At 37.0% G+C, this 21,499-nt stretch overlaps 3 protein-coding genes across 12 annotated transcripts; 1 reads left to right on the forward strand and 2 right to left on the reverse strand.

Annotated features, from left to right (window-relative positions):
* LOC109724893 (protein CYPRO4-like) lies at positions 2,092-6,348 on the forward strand. Its single transcript, XM_020253870.1, has 2 exons — positions 2,092-3,944; positions 5,881-6,348. Exons 1-2 carry the CDS (start codon positions 2,223-2,225, stop codon positions 6,160-6,162), a joined length of 2,004 nt encoding a protein of 667 aa, XP_020109459.1. The 5' UTR covers positions 2,092-2,222; the 3' UTR covers positions 6,163-6,348.
* LOC109725239 (protein transport protein Sec61 subunit gamma) lies at positions 8,886-13,962 on the reverse strand. Of its 8 annotated transcripts, none has more exons than XM_020254344.1 (4): positions 13,735-13,962; positions 13,254-13,364; positions 9,763-9,814; positions 8,886-9,147 (listed from the first exon to the last, which is right to left on the reverse strand). In XM_020254344.1, the coding sequence occupies exons 1-4, from the start codon at positions 13,826-13,828 to the stop codon at positions 8,964-8,966; spliced, it is 441 nt and encodes a 146-aa protein (XP_020109933.1). In that variant the 5' UTR covers positions 13,829-13,962; the 3' UTR covers positions 8,886-8,963. The 8 variants fall into 8 exon arrangements, 6 of the variants coding, with proteins under 6 accessions (XP_020109933.1, XP_020109934.1, XP_020109935.1 ...); XM_020254346.1 differs by having other exon boundaries at positions 8,916-9,088; XR_002220218.1 differs by having other exon boundaries at positions 9,061-9,147; positions 13,230-13,364; positions 13,735-13,959.
* On the reverse strand, positions 16,795-21,225 carry LOC109724904 (probable xyloglucan glycosyltransferase 5). Of its 3 annotated transcripts, none has more exons than XM_020253886.1 (7): positions 21,069-21,225; positions 19,746-20,933; positions 19,265-19,573; positions 18,870-19,160; positions 18,655-18,768; positions 17,787-18,396; positions 16,795-17,121 (listed from the first exon to the last, which is right to left on the reverse strand). In XM_020253886.1, exons 2-7 carry the CDS (start codon positions 20,481-20,483, stop codon positions 17,021-17,023), a joined length of 2,163 nt encoding a protein of 720 aa, XP_020109475.1. In that variant the 5' UTR covers positions 20,484-20,933; positions 21,069-21,225; the 3' UTR covers positions 16,795-17,020. The 3 variants fall into 3 exon arrangements, with proteins under 3 accessions (XP_020109475.1, XP_020109476.1, XP_020109477.1); XM_020253887.1 differs by having other exon boundaries at positions 19,746-20,928; positions 21,069-21,213; XM_020253888.1 differs by lacking the exon at positions 16,795-17,121 and having other exon boundaries at positions 17,183-18,396.

Below are 21,499 nucleotides of genomic sequence, written 5' to 3' on the forward strand. Positions count from 1 at the left end.
AATTCACTTCAATTTGGGGTCGCAAAATACATATTGCCACATACTGTTTTGGTGCTACCGATTATTGCAGTTATTATTGTAATTGCGCAAATTATCCTCCTGCGCTCTGTCACGACATGGGGCTATTGTGATTTCATTGTTTGAGGAAGAGAATTATGGGGTTAAAGCCTTTTAAAAGGGCATTGGGGCTAATGAAAATGGGGAAGTTAATATCATTTGCGTTGATGGTAGCGATTTTCGGATTCGGATTTGCGATTTCAAAAGTTGTTGTAAGTTGTAAGTTAATATCATTTGCATTGATGGTGGCGATTTTCGGATCCGGATTCGCAATTTCAAAGGTTGTTGAAGTTGTAAAGGGTGGAGGTTTGGGAGAACAAGGGAGTGGTTTTGGGTGTAGTTAGGAGTTTGGTGGCAGAACTAATTTGTGATTTTGGAGATTTGTATGAGTTTCTTGTTTTGGTTGCCGCTGCAGGAAGCATTAGTGGGGAAAAGGAGAGTGAAGCAAGAAGCAGAAAAGCAAGATGGAACTAACACTGGGGCCTGACCCTCTAATTGTGACTCGATCTGCTCAGTCTTACCATCTGTACGCATTCACAGTATGTAAAAATTGAATCCGTAATTTCTGGCTCTGATACTACTTGTTAGATCGTTAGCACTAACCATTAATCCCAAAAGCTCGAGCTATTAGAAATACGCAATCAATTCATTTAAAACGTATAGATACAGCGCCCACGGGTTTCGATTGTAATTCTATCCACCTAGCCTTACGTCATTTCGAACATGACTTGGCCCACCCTACGTACCCATGCCAGCGCGAGCGCTCGCGTTGGCTCGCGCCCACTCGCCTACCCGCGCCCCACGCCTGCGCCCCTCGCTGCCCCCTGGATCCGAATTGTGAATTCATATATTTATATAGATTATATAGGGGTTCGGCTACTATACTATTATGAGTACGATCGCCCTCGTACTCATAAAATGTTTTCGATGATAAAGCTTCCGAATCAACGATCCACACAGTTAAACGTTATTTACAGCATTTAAATTTTCTAGAAATCAAATTTTATATTTTTTCGACATCATTTACCTTACGATCAAGAGGTCACAAATTTGACAATTTTTAACGGCCGGTATGAAATACTTGCTAGTTTAACAGTGTAAAAGAATCGGAATTTGTTGAATTTTTGATAGAAAATTCTATTCACTGCATAGATAAAGATCAATAATTCCGATCCTGAATTGAAGAATCCGATCATCCTTTTTTAGAACGTCGTTCGATTTTGACCTTTCATTTTATGCCCACTTGATGGACTTTATTATGATTTCGAAAATTTACAAAATTTATTTTCTAGAAGTTTTAAATACTCTAGATCATATTTAACGGAGTGGATCGTCGATTCGGAAGCTCAATCATTGAAAACAACTTATGAGTACGAGGGCTCCAGTACTCATAATAGAATAGTAGCCATGGCATATAGATATAGATATAGATATAGATATAGATAGATATGCTCTACAAATTATTACTATTGGTTAAAAAAAAAGGGTAAACTTCAAATACCACCCGTGGTTTCGCACTTTCTTACTTTAGTGCCCTGTGGTTTAAAGTGTACTAAGTTATTGTCCCATGGTTTTATTTTTATCTTTTCGTCAGTTTTTCCATTAATATTTCGTTAAATTATATATAAAAAGCTTCAAATACCCCACTTAGGTTTATTGAGTATTCATTTTAGTACCCTTTAGTTTTAACTTTGTACTGATTTAACAAAAAAAAATAGTGAAATCGATAATAAAAAAGATAAAAATAAAACGACATAGCACGAAATTGATACACTTTAAATCATAAGATACTAAAGTGAGAAAATGTAAAACTACAGGGGTGTCATTTGAAGTTTTTTCTATAAAAAAATAAAAAAAAAACACTACAAATGGAGAGACAACGTTACTGGGCGGTGACAACAACCTCTACCCCAATACTTCGTCCCAAAGCAAAAGTATCACAATGTGGTTAATTTACCATTTTACCCCCGCGTCGAACCCACGCTACACGTTCGAGTCCGTTCACCGCCTTATGAGTTATGAGTCTTTTGACTCACCGCGTCTTCCCCCATTTCTTTTCAAAATTTAAATCCCCTCCTCCTCGTCCGCCCTTTTCCTCTCCGCCCCCTCAAACCCTAACCCTAACCCTAACCCTAAAACTCTCTCTGCGATCGGATCTCGTCGCCATGGGCGGATCACACAGCCGCGAGGGTTTGGAGCTCTCCGACTCCGAGGAGGAGGAGGGGGAGGAGGAGGAAGAAGAGCACAGCCGTGAATACGCCGACGCCGAGAACGAGGAAGGAGACGACGCGTCGAGCTCCGATCGGAGCCGTCCCAAAACCCTCAACACCAATCCTGCCACCGCCACAACTCCTTCCTCCATCGACGCCCTCGATCGCAAGCTCCGATCCCTCCAGCTCAAGTACTCCAGATCCTCCCCTCCTCCTCTTTCCTCCGCCCAGACCCCCAACCCTAACCTTAACCCTAGTTCGATCAATTCGGTGAAGCTCTACCTCCACATCGGCGGGAGCTCCCCCTCCGCCCGCTGGATCACCTCCGAGAAGCTCACCTCCTTCTCCTTCCGCCGCTCCCCCGATCCCTCCTCGGGATCCGAGGACGACTACTCTCCCGCCGCCTCCGGCGCCAGCGCCGGTGCGCCGTGGTTCTTGGTGGTCGGATCCAAGATCCGCGCCCGGGTGGGGCCGGAGCTACAGCTGAAGGCGTTCCCGGATCAGCGGCGCGTCGACTTCGTCGCAGACGGCGTCTGGGCCCTCAAATTCCTCAATCCCGATGGTTACCGTCGTTTCTACAAGCAGTATCAGGATTGCCTCTTCGAGAACACCTACGGTTTCGATGCTACAGATGATAACCGTTTGAAGGTCTATGGCAAGGATTTCATGGGCTGGGCGCAGCCGGATGTTGCCGACGATTCCATATGGGAGGACGCGGAAGAGAGCTTCCTAAAAAGCCCTAAGCCCGTTGCGACGCCATCTAGGGCGAGCCAGGATCTGTTAGAGGAGTTTGAGGAAGCCGTCGACGAGGGTGGAATCCAAAGTCTCGCGCTCGGTGCGCTGGAAAACAGCTTCCTGGTAAGCAATTCCGGAATCCAGGTAGTCAAGAATTTCAGCCACGGGATCCACGGAAAGGGGGTTTCGGTGAGGTATTCCGGTAACGGGAACAAACCGGGAGTCTTCTCGACTCCAAAGAAGGCTCTTTTGATGAAGGCCGAGACCAATATGCTGTTGATGAGCCCTGTGAACGAGGGGAAGCCCCACACGACGGGTGTGCACCAGCTCGATATCGAGACCGGGAAGGTGGTGACAGCGTGGAAGTTTGAGAAGGACGGGACCGACATTACGATGAGAGATATCACCAATGACAACAAGGGATCGCAGCTGGACCCTACGGAGTCGACATTCTTGGGTTTAGATGACAACAGGTTGTGCCGCTGGGATATGAGGGATAGGAGAGGGATTGTTCAGAATCTTGCTAACTCCATGGAATCCCCTGTGCTGGAATGGACACAGGGGCACCAGTTTACTAGGGGGACTAATTTTCAGTGCTTTGCAACGACCGGTGATGGGTCTATTGTGGTCGGGTCATTAGACGGGAAGATTCGATTGTATTCAAAGAACTCGATGAGGATGGCAAAGACAGCTTTTCCGGGATTAGGGTCTCCGATCACCCACGTGGATGTGACATTCGATGGAAAGTGGATTTTGGGCACGACAGATACTTACCTGATCTTGATATCCACTGTTTTTAAGGACAAGGATGGGAAGGAGAAGAATGGGTTTAGCGGGCGGATGGGCAACAAGATCGCAGCACCAAGGTTGCTGAAGCTTACGCCTTTGGACTCGCACCTTGCTGGAGCAAACAATAAGTTCCATGGTGGGCAATTCTCATGGGTAAGTTTTTCATGTCACTTTGTTATGAATAACCATGCTTTGAACATGTAATTGTTTGTCTACGTTCCATGAATCATTATAGGTGGTTAGGTATCCCGCATTTGTTATATGTGTACTAGTATGATTGTCACAAGCAATGCCCAGGCATTTAGGTCGGTTGTTTGTGTGCCTGCGTCACCTATGCAATAGCTTATCAGGCACCTTCTTATAGACTGAGCATGAAGAAATTGATGGGATTTTCTAGGCACCACTTGCATAGTTAGCTCTCTAGCACTTTCTAGCTGATTTGTTAGTGTTTGGAGAAAAATAAATGTTTGGCTAATAAGGATGCAAAGGTATGAGAGGAAAGCCTCTGTACATGGTAGCGGTGGCATATATATAATAATGCCCTGGTTACATACTAATGTGGTAATGCCTATCCTTGACGTAGAAAGAGCATGTTATGAAGTCCCTAGGGAAGTACTATGGTGGGTTCAGATCGAGCTTGCAGATGTGTATCAGAGAGTGGAGGCGTATTCTTACCATCATAAGTCCACATTTAGGCCGATATTTCGTTTTATCTTTGTTTTTAGTTTTTGATGAACTTAGCTAGTATCTTCTAAGTGATATCATATCCTATATGATATGCTATTCTTTCAGTGATAAACCTTAATAGATTGCTTATGATAAAAGGAGGGTTAGAATAGTGGGGACAAGCTTCGGAGTCCAGATTTACTAAACTAAGGTGAAAATAGGAGAAGATCCCATCGATATTTATGTGTACGGCATGCCCAGGCGCAAGTATTTTCGGTATATCAGCTCAAGATCCCTTGTGATGATGGGATGATGGGATCTTGGCCATAGGATTGATATTGGATGGATGGATTTGATAAGTGCGATGGGCTTCTCGTGATCATTGTCTAGTGTTTCTAAATCTCGAGGGACGTTTTTTAGTTGAATTATTAATCTTGCTTTTCTTTAGGTAAAGAATGATGGCTTGTTAAGAAGTCGCACATGGATGTAACGGATATGAGACTGTCGATTTTTATGTTGGTCTTACAGGAAAATATACGTTGTGAAATGAAGAATTTTGCTCAATAGTGGGAGTAGCCTCAAGTGAGAACCTTGAAAGGAAAAAATGAAAGGGAAGGATTGTTTAAGATGGCTTGGCCATGTAAATACAGCAATGCAACTGTACCGCTTTGAGAGAGTGAAACCATTCAAGTAGGTGATGTCAAAAAAGATAGAGCTAAGCTAAAAAGTTTTGTAACTTCAGATAATAGAGTATTAGGTAGAGCCCAATATAGGATGGATTGAGATGAGACTTTTGTTATTTGATTTCACTTTACTTGTTTTTTAAGTTGCTTAATCAATTTAATCTGATTTTCACACGTAAAACTGTAGTCTTCGGACCTCCGTCCGGTTAGTATTGCTCTTTCGTTGGTTATCTCCGTATGTATTTAGCAACAACTAGGAAGCGACAGCCATTTTAGCATTGAAGCTGGCTTTGAACTGTCGCACAAAAAATTCAGCGTCCTGATGAATCTACTCACGAGCGCCCAAAGCAACAGCGCTTACTCATGGCTTTGAGTAAACTTGTTAAGTGGTCGCTTGCCGTGAGAATTTCTGTTGGCAGAGGATAGGAAATGTTGGTCGCATTTTTTTCTTCTTTTTTTTTTTTCTCTTCTTCCGATGAAAGCCGGTCATAATTTTGAAACATATTCACTTTAGGCATTGTTTCTTTAGTAGTCGGCATTAATTTTGAAACACAACAATGTCTGAGATTGATTACTATCTTCTTTGTTAAGAATACTTTTGTTTAGTCTTAGCATGATTCATCGTTACTGGAATGTAATGGCGAGTGCGCTCGTAGTTTAGCTTTCTTCTCTGATAAAACAATGCTTAGACATCTTCTAATTCGACGATCGGTGGTTTAAATTCCCGTCTTAAAATGCAGGTCACCGAGAACGGGAAGCAGGAGAGGCATCTGGTGGCGACTGTGGGGAAGTTCAGCATCATATGGAACTTCATGCAGGTGAAGAACAGCGGCCACGAGTGTTATCGGAACCAGCAGGGGCTGAAGAGCTGCTACTGCTACAAGATCGTCCCCAAGGACGAGTCCATCGTCGACAGCCGCTTCATGCACGACAAGTTCGCGGTGAGCGACTCCCCGGAGGCCCCTCTCGTGGTTGCGACACCCATGAAGGTCAGTTCCTTCAGTATATCTAGTCGCCGCTAGCTAGGTTTTCACGTATTTTCGGTGCAGGAGATTGAGTAGGAATGTTGGGGGTTTGTTGTGATGTATTTGTAATATGTTTTTAACCTTTGTGCTAGTGTGTTGATCTCGTCTTCTATTGGAAACCTTTGTGTTACTGTTTTAAAAAAATTTACATTTTCTCAAAAAAATATGAAAACATTGTAGATATTTTTTTTTTTTCAATTTTTACCCTGAACGAACTGTTTATTCCACAAATAAAAAGATGTTAAAACTTTTTACGGTGTAAATTTAATTTGACCGCTGTACAACAATCATCAAAATAATTTATTAAGAAACGTAGACAAATAAATTTGAGTTGCTATTTTATTAATATTTTTTGCTTGCACAGCTCAGTATAAAATTTGGCCAATTTACAGAAAAAATCTATTAATTTTGAGTTTTTTAAAAAATAGACCGTTTTTTTGAATTTTACATATTCAGACCGAATTTTCAGAAAGAGGATCAAACTATCCGTCTTTCAAAATGTATAAAAATTATATGTTTTAAATGCCTGAAAAAATATAATTGTTAAGTCATTAATTATCAAATTTTTTGTGAAACGAAAATCTTCATTCAAGATAAAATAAAAAGAATAAAATATAATTACTAAGATAAAAGAGTGCAACATTCTCTCAAATAGTGCAACATATTTTTGAAAATAATATAATATATTACAACATACTATAAAAATAATACAATATATGTATAAACAGTACATATTTTACACTATTTATATAGATATTTACACCATTTGTGTAAATATTGCACTATTTAGATATATGTTGTATTCTTTTTTTTTGAAAATTAAATATTATGTCATAATTACATGTAACTTTCTCGTGAAACGAGAATTCTCATTCAAGATAAAATAAAAATAATAAAGTATAATTAATAAGATGAAAGAGTTCAACATTCCCTCAAATAGCGCAACATACTCTTCCAAATAGTGCAATATCTGTATAAGTGTAATACACATTTTGCATTGTTCATATACATTGTTAATACACATTTTGCATTATTTTTATACTAAATTATGCACAGTTTAGTATATTGCGCGAAAATAATATAATATATTACAACATATTATAAAAATTATACGTGTAGAGCTACTATGCTATCGGAAGTATAAAGTAGTTGGTGCTTCCGATTTTTTAGCCCTTGGATCAAAGATTTTACGATTAGAATGATAGCGGTCCCCTTATGGTTGAGTGGTTCCCATTGGTTAATAATATTAATCCAATGGTTAGAAATGATCAATGGGGTTGATCTAAGGGCTAAAATCCGGAAGCATCAATCACTTTATGCTTCCGATAGTATAGTAGCTCTACTCAAAATTATACAATATATGTTTAAACGGTACATATTTTATACCATTTGTGTAAACATTGCACTGTTATAAGAGAATGTTGCAGCATTTAGATGTGTATTGCACTCTTTCATTTTGAAAATTAAATGTTATTGCATATTAAATAAAGTTTCAAATTTTTTGAAAATGACAACTGCTAAGCCATATTTACATGTATCTTTCTCGTGAAACGAGAATCCTAATTCAAGATAAAATAAAAAAATAAAGTATAATTAATAAGATAAAAGAGTGCAATATTCTTTCAAATAGTGCAATATCTGTATAAGTAGTGCAACATATATATTATTAATACGCATTTTGCATTATTTGGAAGAGTATGTTGCACTATTTGAGAGAGAATATTGTACTCTTTCATCTTATTAATTATACTTTATTCTTTTTATTTTGTCTTGAATGAGGATTCTCGTTTCACGAGAAAAGTTCATATAATTATGGCTTAACTGTTGTCATTTTTAAAAAACTTGAAATTTTATTTAATATACAATAACATTTAATTTTGAAAAGAAAAAATACAACACACATTTAAATGGTGCAACATTCTCTTATAATAGTGCAACATTTACACAAATGGTGTAAATATATGTATAAATAGTATAAAATATGCACCGTTTGTACATATATTGTATAATTTTTATAGTATCTTGTAATATTTTATATTATTTTCGCATAATATACTATACTATTCGTAATTTAGTATAAAAATAATACAAAATGTGTATTAATAATACATATGTTGCACTACTTATACAGATATTGCACTATTTGGAATAACATGTTGCACTCTTTCATCTTATTAATTATACTTTATTCTTTTTGTTTTGTCTTGAATGAGAATTTTCGTTTTACGAAAAAGATACATATAATTATGACTTAACAATTGTCATTTTTAAAAAATTTAACACTTAATGACTTATCAGTTGCAATTTTCTAGACATTTAAAACGTATAATTTTTATGCATTTTGAAAGAGAGATAATTTGGTCATTTTTTTGAAAATTCGATGTGAATCTGTAAAATTAAAAAAAACGGCTTATTTTTGCAAAAGTTCAAAACTAATAAACTTTTTATGCAAATTGACCATAAAATTTTTGATGGAAGCATATTAAAAAAATTCTTTATGATGATCTTTTATTATATTAAATGTATTTATTCATTTCCTTAATTTGATAGGTAAGATGTTACCATCAATATTTTAAGAAATTGTACTGTTTGACAAGTTGCGTTGTGTGAGAAGATATAACGTAGTTTTAAATAATTTTAAATAGCACAAATTTTGTAATGCAATTTAGTTTCAAACAGTATAATTTTTTTTTAGTATAATTTTATCTCAAATAGTATAATTTCTTCTTCTTATATCTTCTCTTCTTTGCTTATTAACAATTTTTTTTTTGTAACGATTGCAATACATGATGATCTATTCAAAAAAATATAGATATATTTTTCATTCTTTTATTTTTTTTCACTTTCTGCATTCTTTTATGTACCGCACCTCTTTCCTCGCCCTCTGCCCCAACTGCTGTTGCTGCCCGCGCCTTGACCCACTCTTTTAGAGAGAAAAAGGACCACTTCAATCGTTGTAGAAGTTTATTTGCTATTCGATAACTTCATAGAGAAGCATATGAAATTAGCTCTATAATTCAAATCAATTAGAGGAAAAAGATATGGTACAGAATGAAGAAGCGAAGAGGCCATATATTTAGAAGAGTTTCAGTGCTTATCTTTTCATCTAGAGGGCATAATGTAACATCAATATATTTAGAGGATTATCTACATATTTTAGCCTTAAAACATGCATTTTGCACACTTAAACCAGTAATTTTCTGCAAGGTGAATAACAATGATATAAAGAATGGATTTAGAACCAAGGCCAAATTTACCACCCACAGAAACATTACACTACTCGAGACTAAATCTGCTAATCACACAGCCCATTGTGTCTAGCAAAAGTTTGCTACCCCAAACACAGAATTGAAATTTGAAATTTGAAATTTGAAAAATAAAAACTACCTGGGGTAATTGTCAAATCCACGTAGAATAGGAAATGGGAATTAATTGCATTTGACTACACTAAGGGTTTGAAGATTGCAAATTCCACACCAAAAAAAAAAACAGAAAAAGAAGAGCGAACCAAAAATTAAAAAATATAGTGTCTTAAATGGGGAGTTTGTATGGTGATTCAGGTAAAAGTTTCTATGTGATCAAGGAAAAGAAACCTACATGAGAGTTGCTTGTGCTGTTTTTTTGCCTGTTTTTCCGTTTAACCTGAAATCTGCAACCAAAGCAATAGCACACAATTAGCACATCAAATACTAATGCTAATTTTATTGAACAAACGGAATTAGGCCTTGTTTGGTGGCCCAATCGAGCATTACCAAACTACGCCTCAGTCAAGTTATAGATCGAGCCAAACCGAAGAAAGTGCATTGAAATTATATAGAGAATAATAATTTATACTTATTTAGACATTGCTTTATATACAATGTAGAGAGAACACAGATCAAGGTTCCAATCAGTTGCGATTATATTATGCACCAGTTAAAGTTGCTATTTCCTCAAAAATACCAACGATGTGATCCCTGCCTATTTAGATCGCTGGAAAAGAGATTGAAAATAAACTCAGTATTCCTGGAAAAAGGATTGGAAGGTTCCTAATATCTTCAGAATATCTTATTTATAGGTGCACAATAATAACCCACTTCTCATTTAAATTGATTCTGAGGCTCTATATTTTATGTCAAAAATATTTACAACCAAAAGGATACCATCAGATAAAAGAGAGAGAGAAAAAGAGGTTTCCAATCTGCTATCCATCAAATAGCACCAAACATGAAAGGAAACACTGAGGCATGTTTGGTTCACCTATTTTAGACTAAGGCAGGGACGAAGTTAGGATTCAATCTTGAGAGGGGCCAAAATATATTTAAATAGAAACTTTAGTAATAAATAATAAACAAAATTTTTCCCAATTAAAAATTTTTTATTAAAAAATTATTAATTAAATAATGTATGTAAAAGTATGAACTTTATTTTTTTTATTTTCAGATGTTTAACTTCTAATTATTTTATTTATATTATTACATTAAAATAACTTAGAAATTTTACTAAATCTAACAGTATTTTTTTAGTTTTTTAGTAAATAAAATTAGCATAGCTATTAAATTTAGTACAATTCTTGATTTAGTCAAATAAAAGAGCTCACCTAAGATAAATAAAAGTTTTAAAAAATTATTGAATAAAATTTTTAGAGTAGAGAAATATATTACAAAAGACTCTATAAGTAAGAAGCTTTTAATATATTTTCACCCATAAAAAGAGTATACCGATTAGGAGAAAGAGAGAGAGAGAGTTATGTTGGCACCATACTATTAAGTAAATATTGAAAAACTAGAGGGGCCAAAACTATCCATGGTTCACTAAAAAAAAAAACTTTGAAGGACCATTAAGCAAATATTGAGAAGTTGAGGGGGGGCCATGGCTACCTTGGGCCTCCACATAGCTTCGTCCCTGTGTACATTTATTAAAATTAGTCATATATGTGTTTAGTTGTACATTTATTCTGTATAATCGGACTGAAGAATTATTGGATAGTGCAAACCTTCTTTCGTATAATTCATAGCTAAAACATAGTTAAGTGGATCTATAAGTGTTGCAAGTCAGTTGTTACACTCAGCAAATTCCTCTCACAGGGAGCATCAGCTGTCCAATGTTGAGATTATTGTTGCAGATATTAGCAAATTCCAAATGGAGGCTACTTTTGATCGAATCTTATCCATAGAGATGTTTGAGGCATGTGATTATTTCAGGGCTTCATCTAAAGTTTTCATTGTCAACTATAGTGTTTGAGCATGAAATTTTACTGCAGCACATGAAGAATTATAAGGAGCTTCTTAAGAAGATATCAATGTGGATGAAGGAGGATAGCCTGCTATTCGTTCATTACTTCTGCCACAAAACATTTGCTTACCACTTCGAGGTATGTTGATATACATTTACTAGTGATGTTGTTTAACTATCCTTTCTCATGTATCACAGCTTCANAACTCTAAATTTACATAACACACTCTCTCTTTCAGACTTTCACTGTTGCACATAACCCTAAAACATGATAACATTCAAATTCTCAAATCCCTAATTTTTTTCCCCTCTCTCTCTCTCTCTCGTTCTCCCTCAGACCCTCACCCAGTTAGGCAATCACCCTAGCTCACATTTCTTGCAATTATTTTGTATTTTGAACTATTGAACATGTTGCATCAAATTATAGGTAATGTTATATAAAAATTAAACTATTGATTATATAATGTCAAGAATTTCAATAGGCTCGTTTAGAGCTCGAGCTCGGTTCGACTCGAAATTAGGCTCGCTCGAGCTCGGCTCGAATTAATTTCAAGCCGAGCTTGATCCTAGATTTAGGCTCGAAATTAATTTCAAGCCGAATATGAGCTGACATAAGCTCGCTCGAGCTCGGCTCGTTTCCACCCCTACTAAGGAATCAGAATAAGGTTTATTAATTCCAATAGTTGCTGTTTGTTTACAAGAATCGGATTCCCATTCCCATTCCACTGACCCAACCCATGTATGTTCCAATCAGCTTTGAATCTCGGATTGACGCATTCCAAGTAAACCACTCACAGCCCTCTATCACAGACATCTCCCTCTGCTCTCCCTTCGTCACTCTCCTCTCTCTTAACCAAAACCCTTTCTCAAAATCCTAAATGTCCATTCCAATTTCTATTCCAATAATGGACCAAACATTTTTTGGATGATTCGTTATTCCATTTTCCATTCCAATACAATCCAATTCCATTTCTCATTTATATTCCAATTATGAACCAAACATACCCTAAATAAAGTACAATAAAGGACAACACGGGGTTTTGCCTCCGCACAAAGCATCAAATCTTTTACAAAAGATTTAACAGTCAAATAATACAATTGGACCACCCAAAAGTAATTACTTACTTTAATCTGCATAATACTTTGAGACCTCTACTTATGCATCAATTTGTCACCAAAATCAATTGCATCATGCACTGATGCTACAAATGTAAAAGATATCAAATTTTAAAGACTCAGCAGAAACAATCACAAAGAAATCACAAAACTTCATGCTCCTAAAGCATAAATCTCATCTAAATTGCATAGTCTACAGCCAATATTTTTTTAAGAAGGATGGATAAACAAAAGATGTCCAGAGCAAAAGAGGTGTACTCATAACTAGATTAAATGCCTAACATCATAATTAACAGTAGTAATCATCAATTTAGATGATTTATAGATAAGTTTACATTGATTAAAGAATTGTCCGCCATTTCGGAAAAGATTCAACAGGCAGAGTATATTCTTAAACATAATTTCACATCTTTTGCATGCATGCCAAGATCATGAGTCATGACTTAGAGCGAAAATAAATTAAAGGTTATGAACATTAAAAAAAAAAAAAAAAAGAATGTCACTCATATGAAAAATACTAGCAAATCATTAGATTATTCAAAAGAATAACATTTCATAGCAAACTCATTTATATGCAACAGAACTAACCTTCTAAATGATCAGAAACAACGTATTTAGTTATTCACAGAAAAAAAAAAACAAATTATCCAATAACGATACGATATTCGGATCAAATCAAGCATCAAGAAGGAGAATTTCGCTAAAGGTATAAAACAAACCTAAAGAAAACCTACGTGACTAAAATCTCGTCACCTAACCGGAACCAACGATGATGTTGTTGATCGGAATAAAGATCAGCTTCACGAAGAATCCGACGAATCCCATCACCACGAACCCGATCGCCGTGCGCACCGCCACCTTCGTGAACTCTATCCAACACGAAATCCCCATCAAAATCCAACAAAAAATCGCAAAATAAGATGAAAACTAGCCTCTAATCGCATATTTTTGAATCCATAACCACAAATCACAAGAAATGAAGCACAGAGAAGCGGGTTCGAAGCAAAAAAAACCCGCAAAAATGAGAAGAGAATATGCCTCTAATCGGGGATTTTAAATCCACAACCACAAATCACAAGAAAGAAGCACAAAGAAGAGAGATCAGAGGCGCAAAACCACCCCCAATCAAAATTAAAACAAAACATAATAAGAAAATAAGCCTCCGATCGGAGATTCCTCGATCCACAAGACAAATCAAAAGAAACGAAGCAAAAAAGAAGAGAGATCGGAGGCCCAAACCTTTGCGATCGGGTTTGTGACACCGCTTGACGAGGCGGAAGCTATCCTTGGCGAATTCTCGTAGGGGATCCACGACGGAGTCGACCGCGTCCATTTGGATCGCTAGAGAGGGAGAGAGATAGAGATCGCGACGAAACCCTAGAATCGAGATCGAGATCCGGATTGGAATCGGGGTTCTCGGAGGAAGAAGAGGAAGGAAAAGAAAGAGAGAGAGAGAGAGAGAGAGAGGAGAGAGGTCCAATAATAATAATATTGTTAGTAGGCCGTGGATTTTAACATATTGGGCTTTCTCCGGCCCATTTTAAAACGGTTTTGTTTGTAGGCCTACGACCCAAGAAACTATGGGCTTATTTGTTTTACTGAAGGTAAAGTTCAAATTAAAGTAGATATTTGGGTGTAATTAGAGCTTAGGAAAAAACTAATTTTCTTATACAGAATGGGTGTGTTTAGTTCGCCTATTTTTTATCCTAGAATTGAAATCGGAATAGACGAATTCGTTTGTCCGTGTTTGGTATGCGAAATTCCCATTCCGATTCCGATTCCCAGGTGAATAAGTATTCCTCCAATTACCCCTTTTTCCAATCCGGCCTTGGAGACCAGATTGGAAATTGAATCCGGACGGAATGGATTTGTTTGAATTAAATTTAATTTTTTTAATCTTATTTTTTAATTAAAATATAAGTTTAAGTTTAAAAATTATATTTATAAATTTTAAATTTAATTTGAACTTAAACTAAACATTAAAATTCAATCAAGCATTTCGAATCTAATTTATAAATTTTACTTTTAATTTAAAATCTAAATTGAAATTATAATTTTTAAGTTTGAATTTGAATAAATCAAATTTTAGTTTATATTTTGAATTATCCGCTCAATTTCAAATTTTAATTTTTCAAAAAATTATATTTAAAATTTTGACATCATTTTAAAATTTTGGCCTATATTTTTAATGTTTAATTTTCAGTTAAGTTTAAACTAATATATTATAAAGATAAAATTGATATATTAATTTGATTACGTTTTTAATATCTGTTCGAATCAAACACCGACAAGAAAAATGATTCATTCCAATTCAGATGGTGAACCAAACAGAATAAGATAATGAATCATTCCGATTCCATTTCTAGCTTGTTATCATTCCAATTTCAATACCGATTCCGACTTCGAACCAAACACACTCATATTTCTATAACTGGAAAATTGAGGTTTCTCTAATTCTGCTGTTTATTTAGTAAAACGTGAATGGCGTAAAAGTTCGAAGGGCGAGAAATTGATCAATATTTTACTATCTTTTTTCTCACTTCATTTCTCTGGCTTTTGGGGAATTTTGAGTTTCAACCAAAAGTAAAGTTACGATGAGCCAAACAACGAAAGCGGACACTTACGGTCCGAAAATCACTTCGCCCCTCTCCACTTTCGGTGCGATGTAATAAGTGCCAAACTCCAAAAGGGACAAGATCACAAGTAGTTGCATGACCCAGGGGGGAACCAAGGCTTAAAGAACAGGGAGCATGAGGTGGCTTTTCTATTACATAACTGAAAACTTGTTGTAACCCACATAATAATAATAAAAAAAAAAAGAAAAAAAAAGAAAAAAAAAGAGGACCATGCATGTGCCATTAGAGAGACCATGGGGACAGCTACTTCTTTGCTGTGGGTGGAGCCCCAGATGTGTAGATCCAACTAGGAAACAGAAAAGAAAGGGTAAATTGCAACCAATACTAGTCCTTAAGCTTTTAAGTGCTCCAGTAACTGTTCCATTTTAGTTCTTTTCTTGCGGAGAATTTATTGCTTGCACCTAGTGCATCTGTATATTCGTAGAGCATAATCCGTCGGCCCTTCAGCAATCTCATACTTTCAATCTAATCATTCAATTTCTGTAGGGGGATATGACTCATCCCAACTGAAATGAAGCGTCAAATGTCGAACTTTACTTAAAATTTAATGACTGAAGTGAAATTTTGGCAATGCAATTTACTGGAAAGAAAGTATGGAACAAACGGGGGACAAAAAACAAAAGAAATACAGCTTCATTCGCATTCTTTGCTGAAGTACATGATCCTACGCCAAATACTTAACAGGAACTGGAGATTGTTGTGCACATGCTATCCATTTGCTTGTGGATTTTTTTTTTTTTTTTTTTTTTTTTGAGATCTTTCTATCAATCTAATGTTGGAGACATGAGGGGTAATTGCTTCTTAATCAGAAAAAACTCCTCCAAAAAGTTTTCTTCATGTATGTTAAATAATACGAAATAATTGCGATTCTCTAAAAATTTAGGCCGGCAGAGAACGGCGTTTAAATATTTTTATATTTAACACTCCTCTCATGTCTGGACTCGAGGCTTTTCGCAAGGTCCATGATGCGGACGTAAATTAAATGGAAGAAAATTAATAATACTAAGAGTTTGATGTGGCTCGAACTTAGAACATTCTACTTTGATACTGTGTTAAATAATACAAAACAATCGTTATTTTCTAAAAACTTAAGCGGCTAGAGAATGGTACTTAAATAATTTTATATTTAGCAATGTAGAAAGGCAATAGATGCAATCTCCTGCATAATGATTTTGCTTTTTTAGTTCTTAAAAATTACATATTCATTAAATGGCAAGTGATATCTTCATTTTATCTTTCAACCTTTTTGGTTCATGGTGGAGAACAAATCTATTCATTCAAGAAAGCCAAATATGAAATGGTCCGGTCCTTAAATCATGAAGTAAGTGTAAATATTTTTTTCAAAAAAAAAAAAGTTGAGTGTAAATATTTTATGATGAGGTCTATTTCAAGCGCATTTAATTCATTACCCAAAAAAAAAAAAGAAAAAAAAGAAAAAAAAAAGTAGAAACTGTTGAATACATAATATTAAAACAACATTCTCTTGAGAATAACAGTTATTTCACATTCTTAAACGTGGATTACATTATTGCATCTGAATCACGAAATCCATCAGTTTCATTATTGGACCTACTTGTTTCATCCGAAACAGCAACTCAAATGCTTCTCACCAATGAAAAGGATTAGAGCAACGGTTAAGACACAAAGTAATAAAACCAAATTATTTGAAGGACAAACACATATAGCTGTATTAGTAATCAGGTTTCAGAAAAATACAAAGCTAATATTATCTCTCACAACATCTCAAATCTAATGCAGATCTAGGAATAATTATATTTTGGCACATACAGATATGCAACCACAAGGTGAGGCCTACTTTGTTTAGGCAAGTGGAGAGAACGGCATACAGCGGTGGCATTAAAAGTGTTTTGCTTTTAATCAAACTCCGACTATTTGCTGTAACAGAAGCTGAAGTTTCGAATTAGAGCTTCTGTTCGGAGGCTTAGTAGTTCAACTTCCTTTCGAAGCAAAAGCTCTAATTCTAAAGAACCTGTATCAGGAAACAATTTCAGAGAAAGTAAAGGATAAAGACACAGCAACTACTTTAACGATTGAACAAGTTTCTAATTTCGACTTTGTAATGAACTTTATAAATCAAGCATTCAAATAATTGTTACACAATTAATATCAGTATAACTGGATGTGGAAACTGGCACTACAATCCGTTCGTGGTAAGTACTGGATTCACAACATTCTCTGTTTTCTTTCATTTTTCCCATCTTCTACAAGTACATAAGGCGTGAGCCCGGATAATATGCCACACTAAATAAATAAAATAAGGAAGACTACATCCTACTACCAAGAACAGCAATTGTGACAGAAGAATGTTTCTGCAACAGGAAATACCACACAAAAGGAGAAATAGATGATACGAATCGTATTTGGTCTTCCATAGAAATAGCTTCTTATTCTTGTGGGAGCTTCCATCAACCCTCAATGGTTGCAAAAACGAAGAAAAATGAACATATATATATATGAATTCACGTCGGATATATGGACTTGTGCAATAGATATTCTATCAATAAAAATATGATCTTCTTGTCGAAAGTAGTTTGGGGGAGCAAAGCTAAATAAAACTTTCAGTGTCTTCGGGTTTCTGATGCTAACTTATTTGCTCACCAATAAGATCGAGCCCAACAAGAAGGAATGTCACACCTTGAAAGAGGAGGAAGTAGAAATGAATCCCTTGGGCAGATAGAAGGCTTCGAACAGCTGCCGTGAGTAGCAGAAGAGCGAGGGCAAGCTCTTTCTTGTAGATCTTATTTGCTTTTTTGACAGGAGGGGCTTCTGCTTTTGTTTCTGCTGCTTCCTGTTGTTGTCCCTTCAACTTAGTCAGCTCTACAAGTTCTCCTTCCGAAAGCCCTCTGAGAAGCTGATTGTGGGTTAAGGGCTTCGAATCCCTTTCTGCAGCTGCGAGTAAATCAGATTCCGACGACCTCCCCGCTTTCTTAGTAACAACCCATTCATAGGAACTACCCAATTGAAACAGTCCAGAGACCATTGCATTGAACTTAGTTACCGACATGGTGTTTTCGAATAGCAAATACGGCACAACAAAAGGGAAAGATTTAGGGGCTGGTAGGATGTTAAGAAAGGACATAGCGACGGGTATGTAACAGATCACCCAAATGGGCAATTCAGCCTCCGGCACGAACATGGTTAGGGGGAGAATAACGCAGAATAAGGTGAAGGAATAGAATGGAAGTACGAGCTTCCTCAAGAGGAAAAAGAGAAGCACCAAGTTCGCCTTCTTCCATGCAGATATCTGCAAATACAAGAAAAATAGCTCCTTAAGAAAAGTTTAAGCTGTTAGAGAATGACATTTTCTACACGAAACTTTTATAGACCTAAGATGTGGACTTGGAGTTAATTAATTGTGTGTAGGTTGTTTCCTACTTTTGAATCATATAGTGGATGGGCCAATTGGGAAACAACCAAATGAATTTAAAAGTTAAAGCTGTTGGAGAATGGCGTTGAATATTTTATATTAATCAAGAAAAGGCACTTTTGAGAGGTGATAAACCTTAGAAGTAATGATGGCAGGAAGGCACAAACGAAATAGATGCATCGGCCCAGAATGCCATCGGTGCTGCTGTTTCCGGTAAGCTTCAAATGACTCAGGAACTTCACACAGAACCTACACATGGGGACTCGAATAAAAAAAATCACAAACGGACTACAAATGTTAAATGCTTATTTTTACAGCTGGAAGTAATTTAGATGAATCAAGAATCGCACCCTAACGTCATTTAGGAAGATGAACTTCCAGCCATTAAGATGGGCACGGACGGCGATATCCATGTCCTCCACAGTTGTCCTCTCAAGCCAACCCCCAGAGTCCTCCAATGCTTTGATTCTCCACACACCAGCAGTTCCGTTGAACCCGAAGAAGTTTAAGAATACACCATTCACCTGCTGCTCCACTTCAAAGTGGAAGCATAAGTTGATATTTTGGAGTCGGGTCAACAAATTCTCACCCTTGTTCACGAAGCTCCAGCGTGCTTGAACTAACCCAAGTTCAGGATTTCCCTTCATTAAGAAAAACGAGTAGATTCGTAGTAAGTACAATGAGGAGTACACATACTGCTAATAAAAACGAAGTAAGTAATGTATTTGAGGGACAAATATAATACCTTAAAATGGGGAATTGTTCTCTTTAGGAAATCAGGGTTCGGCTGGAAATCAGCATCAAAAATGGCGACAAACTCGTAATCCTTGACATAGTCGCAGCTCATGGCGGACTTAAGATTTCCGGCTTTGTAACCCGTTCGGATAATCCGGTGGCGGTAGACAATGTTAACACCCCGTTGGCTCCACTTGAATACCTCTGCTTTTATTAAAAGTTTAATGCTTTCGTCATCTGAGTCATCAAGAACTTGGATTAGGAGACGGTCTTTCGGCCAATCAATCTGGCAAACTGCAGATATAGATTGCTCATAGACCTGAAATGAAGTCAAAATTCGTAAGAAAGGGAATAATATATAATATCAAAACTCATTTATGTTAAATATACAAAGTACAACTATGTAGTTGAGTACAAAAACATTAATAAAAGCAAAAAATAGAACATAACAAGGATGAAGGGGAAAAAAAGAAATAGAGTAGCTTAATTACCTCTCTCTCATTACACATAGGAATCTGAACTAGAACCATAGGGTAGTCGTATCCACCCTCGATATCATCCGATTTAAACGGATCACCCTCTATCATCGGCTTGATCTTCTTGAGCTTGATCCAAAAGCAACCGACACACAAGATCAGCCTATCGAGCGACTGAATTATGAAAAGAACAATGCAGAAGTTTGACAAGACTTGGATCGGGTACGCAATGTAGTCGGCCCGGAAGACGAGCCATGAGAGATAAGCATCATGCATCCACCCACGAATCTCTTCGCTCTCGGGTACGTGGAGATTCTCCGGTAAGTGCAAATGCGGCTTCTGGAAGTGCCATCCTTTCCAATAAGCAATCAATTCGAACGCGAGCGCAAGCAGAGAGAGCAGCAAGAATGCTCTAAGGAACTTGAAAAGCAGCTTCCCTTTCTCGGGCTTGTCGGCCTCGAGAAGAGCTTCCGGTTTGCGGGCAAATCTCTTCCTGATGGCTGCGAGCAGGGCGCAGGAGCCATTCGCGAGCCAAGAAATGCACCCGACCGCACGGTGAGCCCTGAGGAGCAGCACCCATGTGAACTGCTTCGCGTTCTTCCCCCGCCCTTTCGCGGTGGACTGGAACGAGCCGACGTCGGGACCGTCGATCTCGACCAGCGAGTAGTTGGGGTTCTCCATCTTCACCACCACAGGAGTGCCCTTTCTAGTGTCCTTCCCCCACCAATCAGAAAGATCCAAGCTTGGGGCCATTTCACCCAATTTTGAGATAAAATGTCCCTATCACAAGCTCTAGATCTTCAACAACCCAAAACCCAAATTTGAGGGAACTCTCACTCCCAAGCATCAAAATTGGATCTTTTCCAAAAAGGAACTCAGTGACCCATTTGAGTGTACCACATTTCTAAACCCAATGCAGCTAATGAAGAGGTTTTGGGAGATCACCATGGTGGAGTAGTGCTAGGGTTTTATGTCTCCCCTCACTGCTTCTCCAGAGTTCCACTCAGGACAACATTGTGAGGGAAGGTATCTGCAGTTGTAAAGCTCCACATCATGTGGGAATTTATTCAAATGGGTTGTGGGCAAGCAAATCCACCACACTTTTCCACCAACTTTTCTTTGTTTTTTCTTTTTTTCTTTTTTCAAGATCTTACCATGGACTCAGTGTGAATCCTTCACTCCCCATTCCCTTCGGTTTCTTTCCTAAAGCAACAAAATTGTTGATGGATAGAACAAAAATTGCTGAAAATATAGCACAAAATGAGCTCAAAAATGAGGAGCAAAATATATGAAACTAGAGTTAAAAATAAGGGGAAAAAAAAAAGGAGGGAACTTTACAGGGAAAATGCAGAATCAAAGATGAGAGCTTTTCAGTGTTCCAGATCCAAGTAAGAAACTGGAAGATGACACTGCACTCTTCAAGCTCTGAGCATCTCTCCCATCCACATATAAATAAATGTACACAGTAGATAGAGAGAGAGAGAGAGAGAGAGAGAGAGAGAGATAAATATTAGAGGTAGTTTCATCTTATTAAGATAAAGTTATTACTAATCAGTAAATAGTAATTAACTGCTGCTACTTAGTCAGAAACTCAAAAACAAGGTTGAGTGATGAGGATTTTGGAGGCTTTCAGCAGCAGCAAGAAAAGGATCAGATGGGCACAAGCCTGACAGTCAGCACATCTCTTTTTTAACTCTTTTTTGCTGCTGTCTTTTGAGTCAAGTATTCCTTTCTCCCCATCATCAAGTCTTCATACTGTGTCAAAAAAA

Source organism: Ananas comosus, linkage group 19 (assembly GCF_001540865.1).
Source record: "Ananas comosus cultivar F153 linkage group 19, ASM154086v1, whole genome shotgun sequence".
NCBI classification, from domain to species: Eukaryota; Viridiplantae; Streptophyta; class Magnoliopsida; order Poales; family Bromeliaceae; genus Ananas; species Ananas comosus.

What these genes read in the sequence shown, in the direction of transcription:
- LOC109724893 (XM_020253870.1), top strand. Translation starts at nt 2,223, where the DNA reads ATGGGCGGATCACACAGCCGCGAGGGTTTGGAGCTCTCCGACTCCGAG. An exon ending in ATGGTGGGCAATTCTCATGG is followed by an intron (nt 3,945 to 5,880) that starts GTAAGTTTTTCA and finishes CTTAAAATGCAG; the next exon opens with GTCACCGAGAACGGGAAGCA.
- LOC109725239 (XM_020254344.1), bottom strand. Translation starts at nt 13,828, where the DNA reads ATGGACGCGGTCGACTCCGTCGTGGATCCCCTACGAGAATTCGCCAAG. An exon ending in CAACATCATCGTTGGTTCCG is followed by an intron (nt 9,815 to 13,253) that starts GTTAGGTGACGA and finishes CTTTGGTTGCAG; the next exon opens with ATTTCAGGTTAAACGGAAAA. An exon ending in ACAGCACAAGCAACTCTCAT is followed by an intron (nt 9,148 to 9,762) that starts GTAGGTTTCTTT and finishes TTCTCTATGAAG; the next exon opens with TTATCGAATAGCAAATAAAC.
- LOC109724904 (XM_020253886.1), bottom strand. Translation starts at nt 20,483, where the DNA reads ATGGCCCCAAGCTTGGATCTTTCTGATTGGTGGGGGAAGGACACTAGA. An exon ending in CTATGTGTAATGAGAGAGAG is followed by an intron (nt 19,574 to 19,745) that starts GTAATTAAGCTA and finishes ACTTCATTTCAG; the next exon opens with GTCTATGAGCAATCTATATC. An exon ending in CTACTTCCTCCTCTTTCAAG is followed by an intron (nt 17,122 to 17,786) that starts GTGTGACATTCC and finishes TTCCTGATACAG; the next exon opens with GTTCTTTAGAATTAGAGCTT.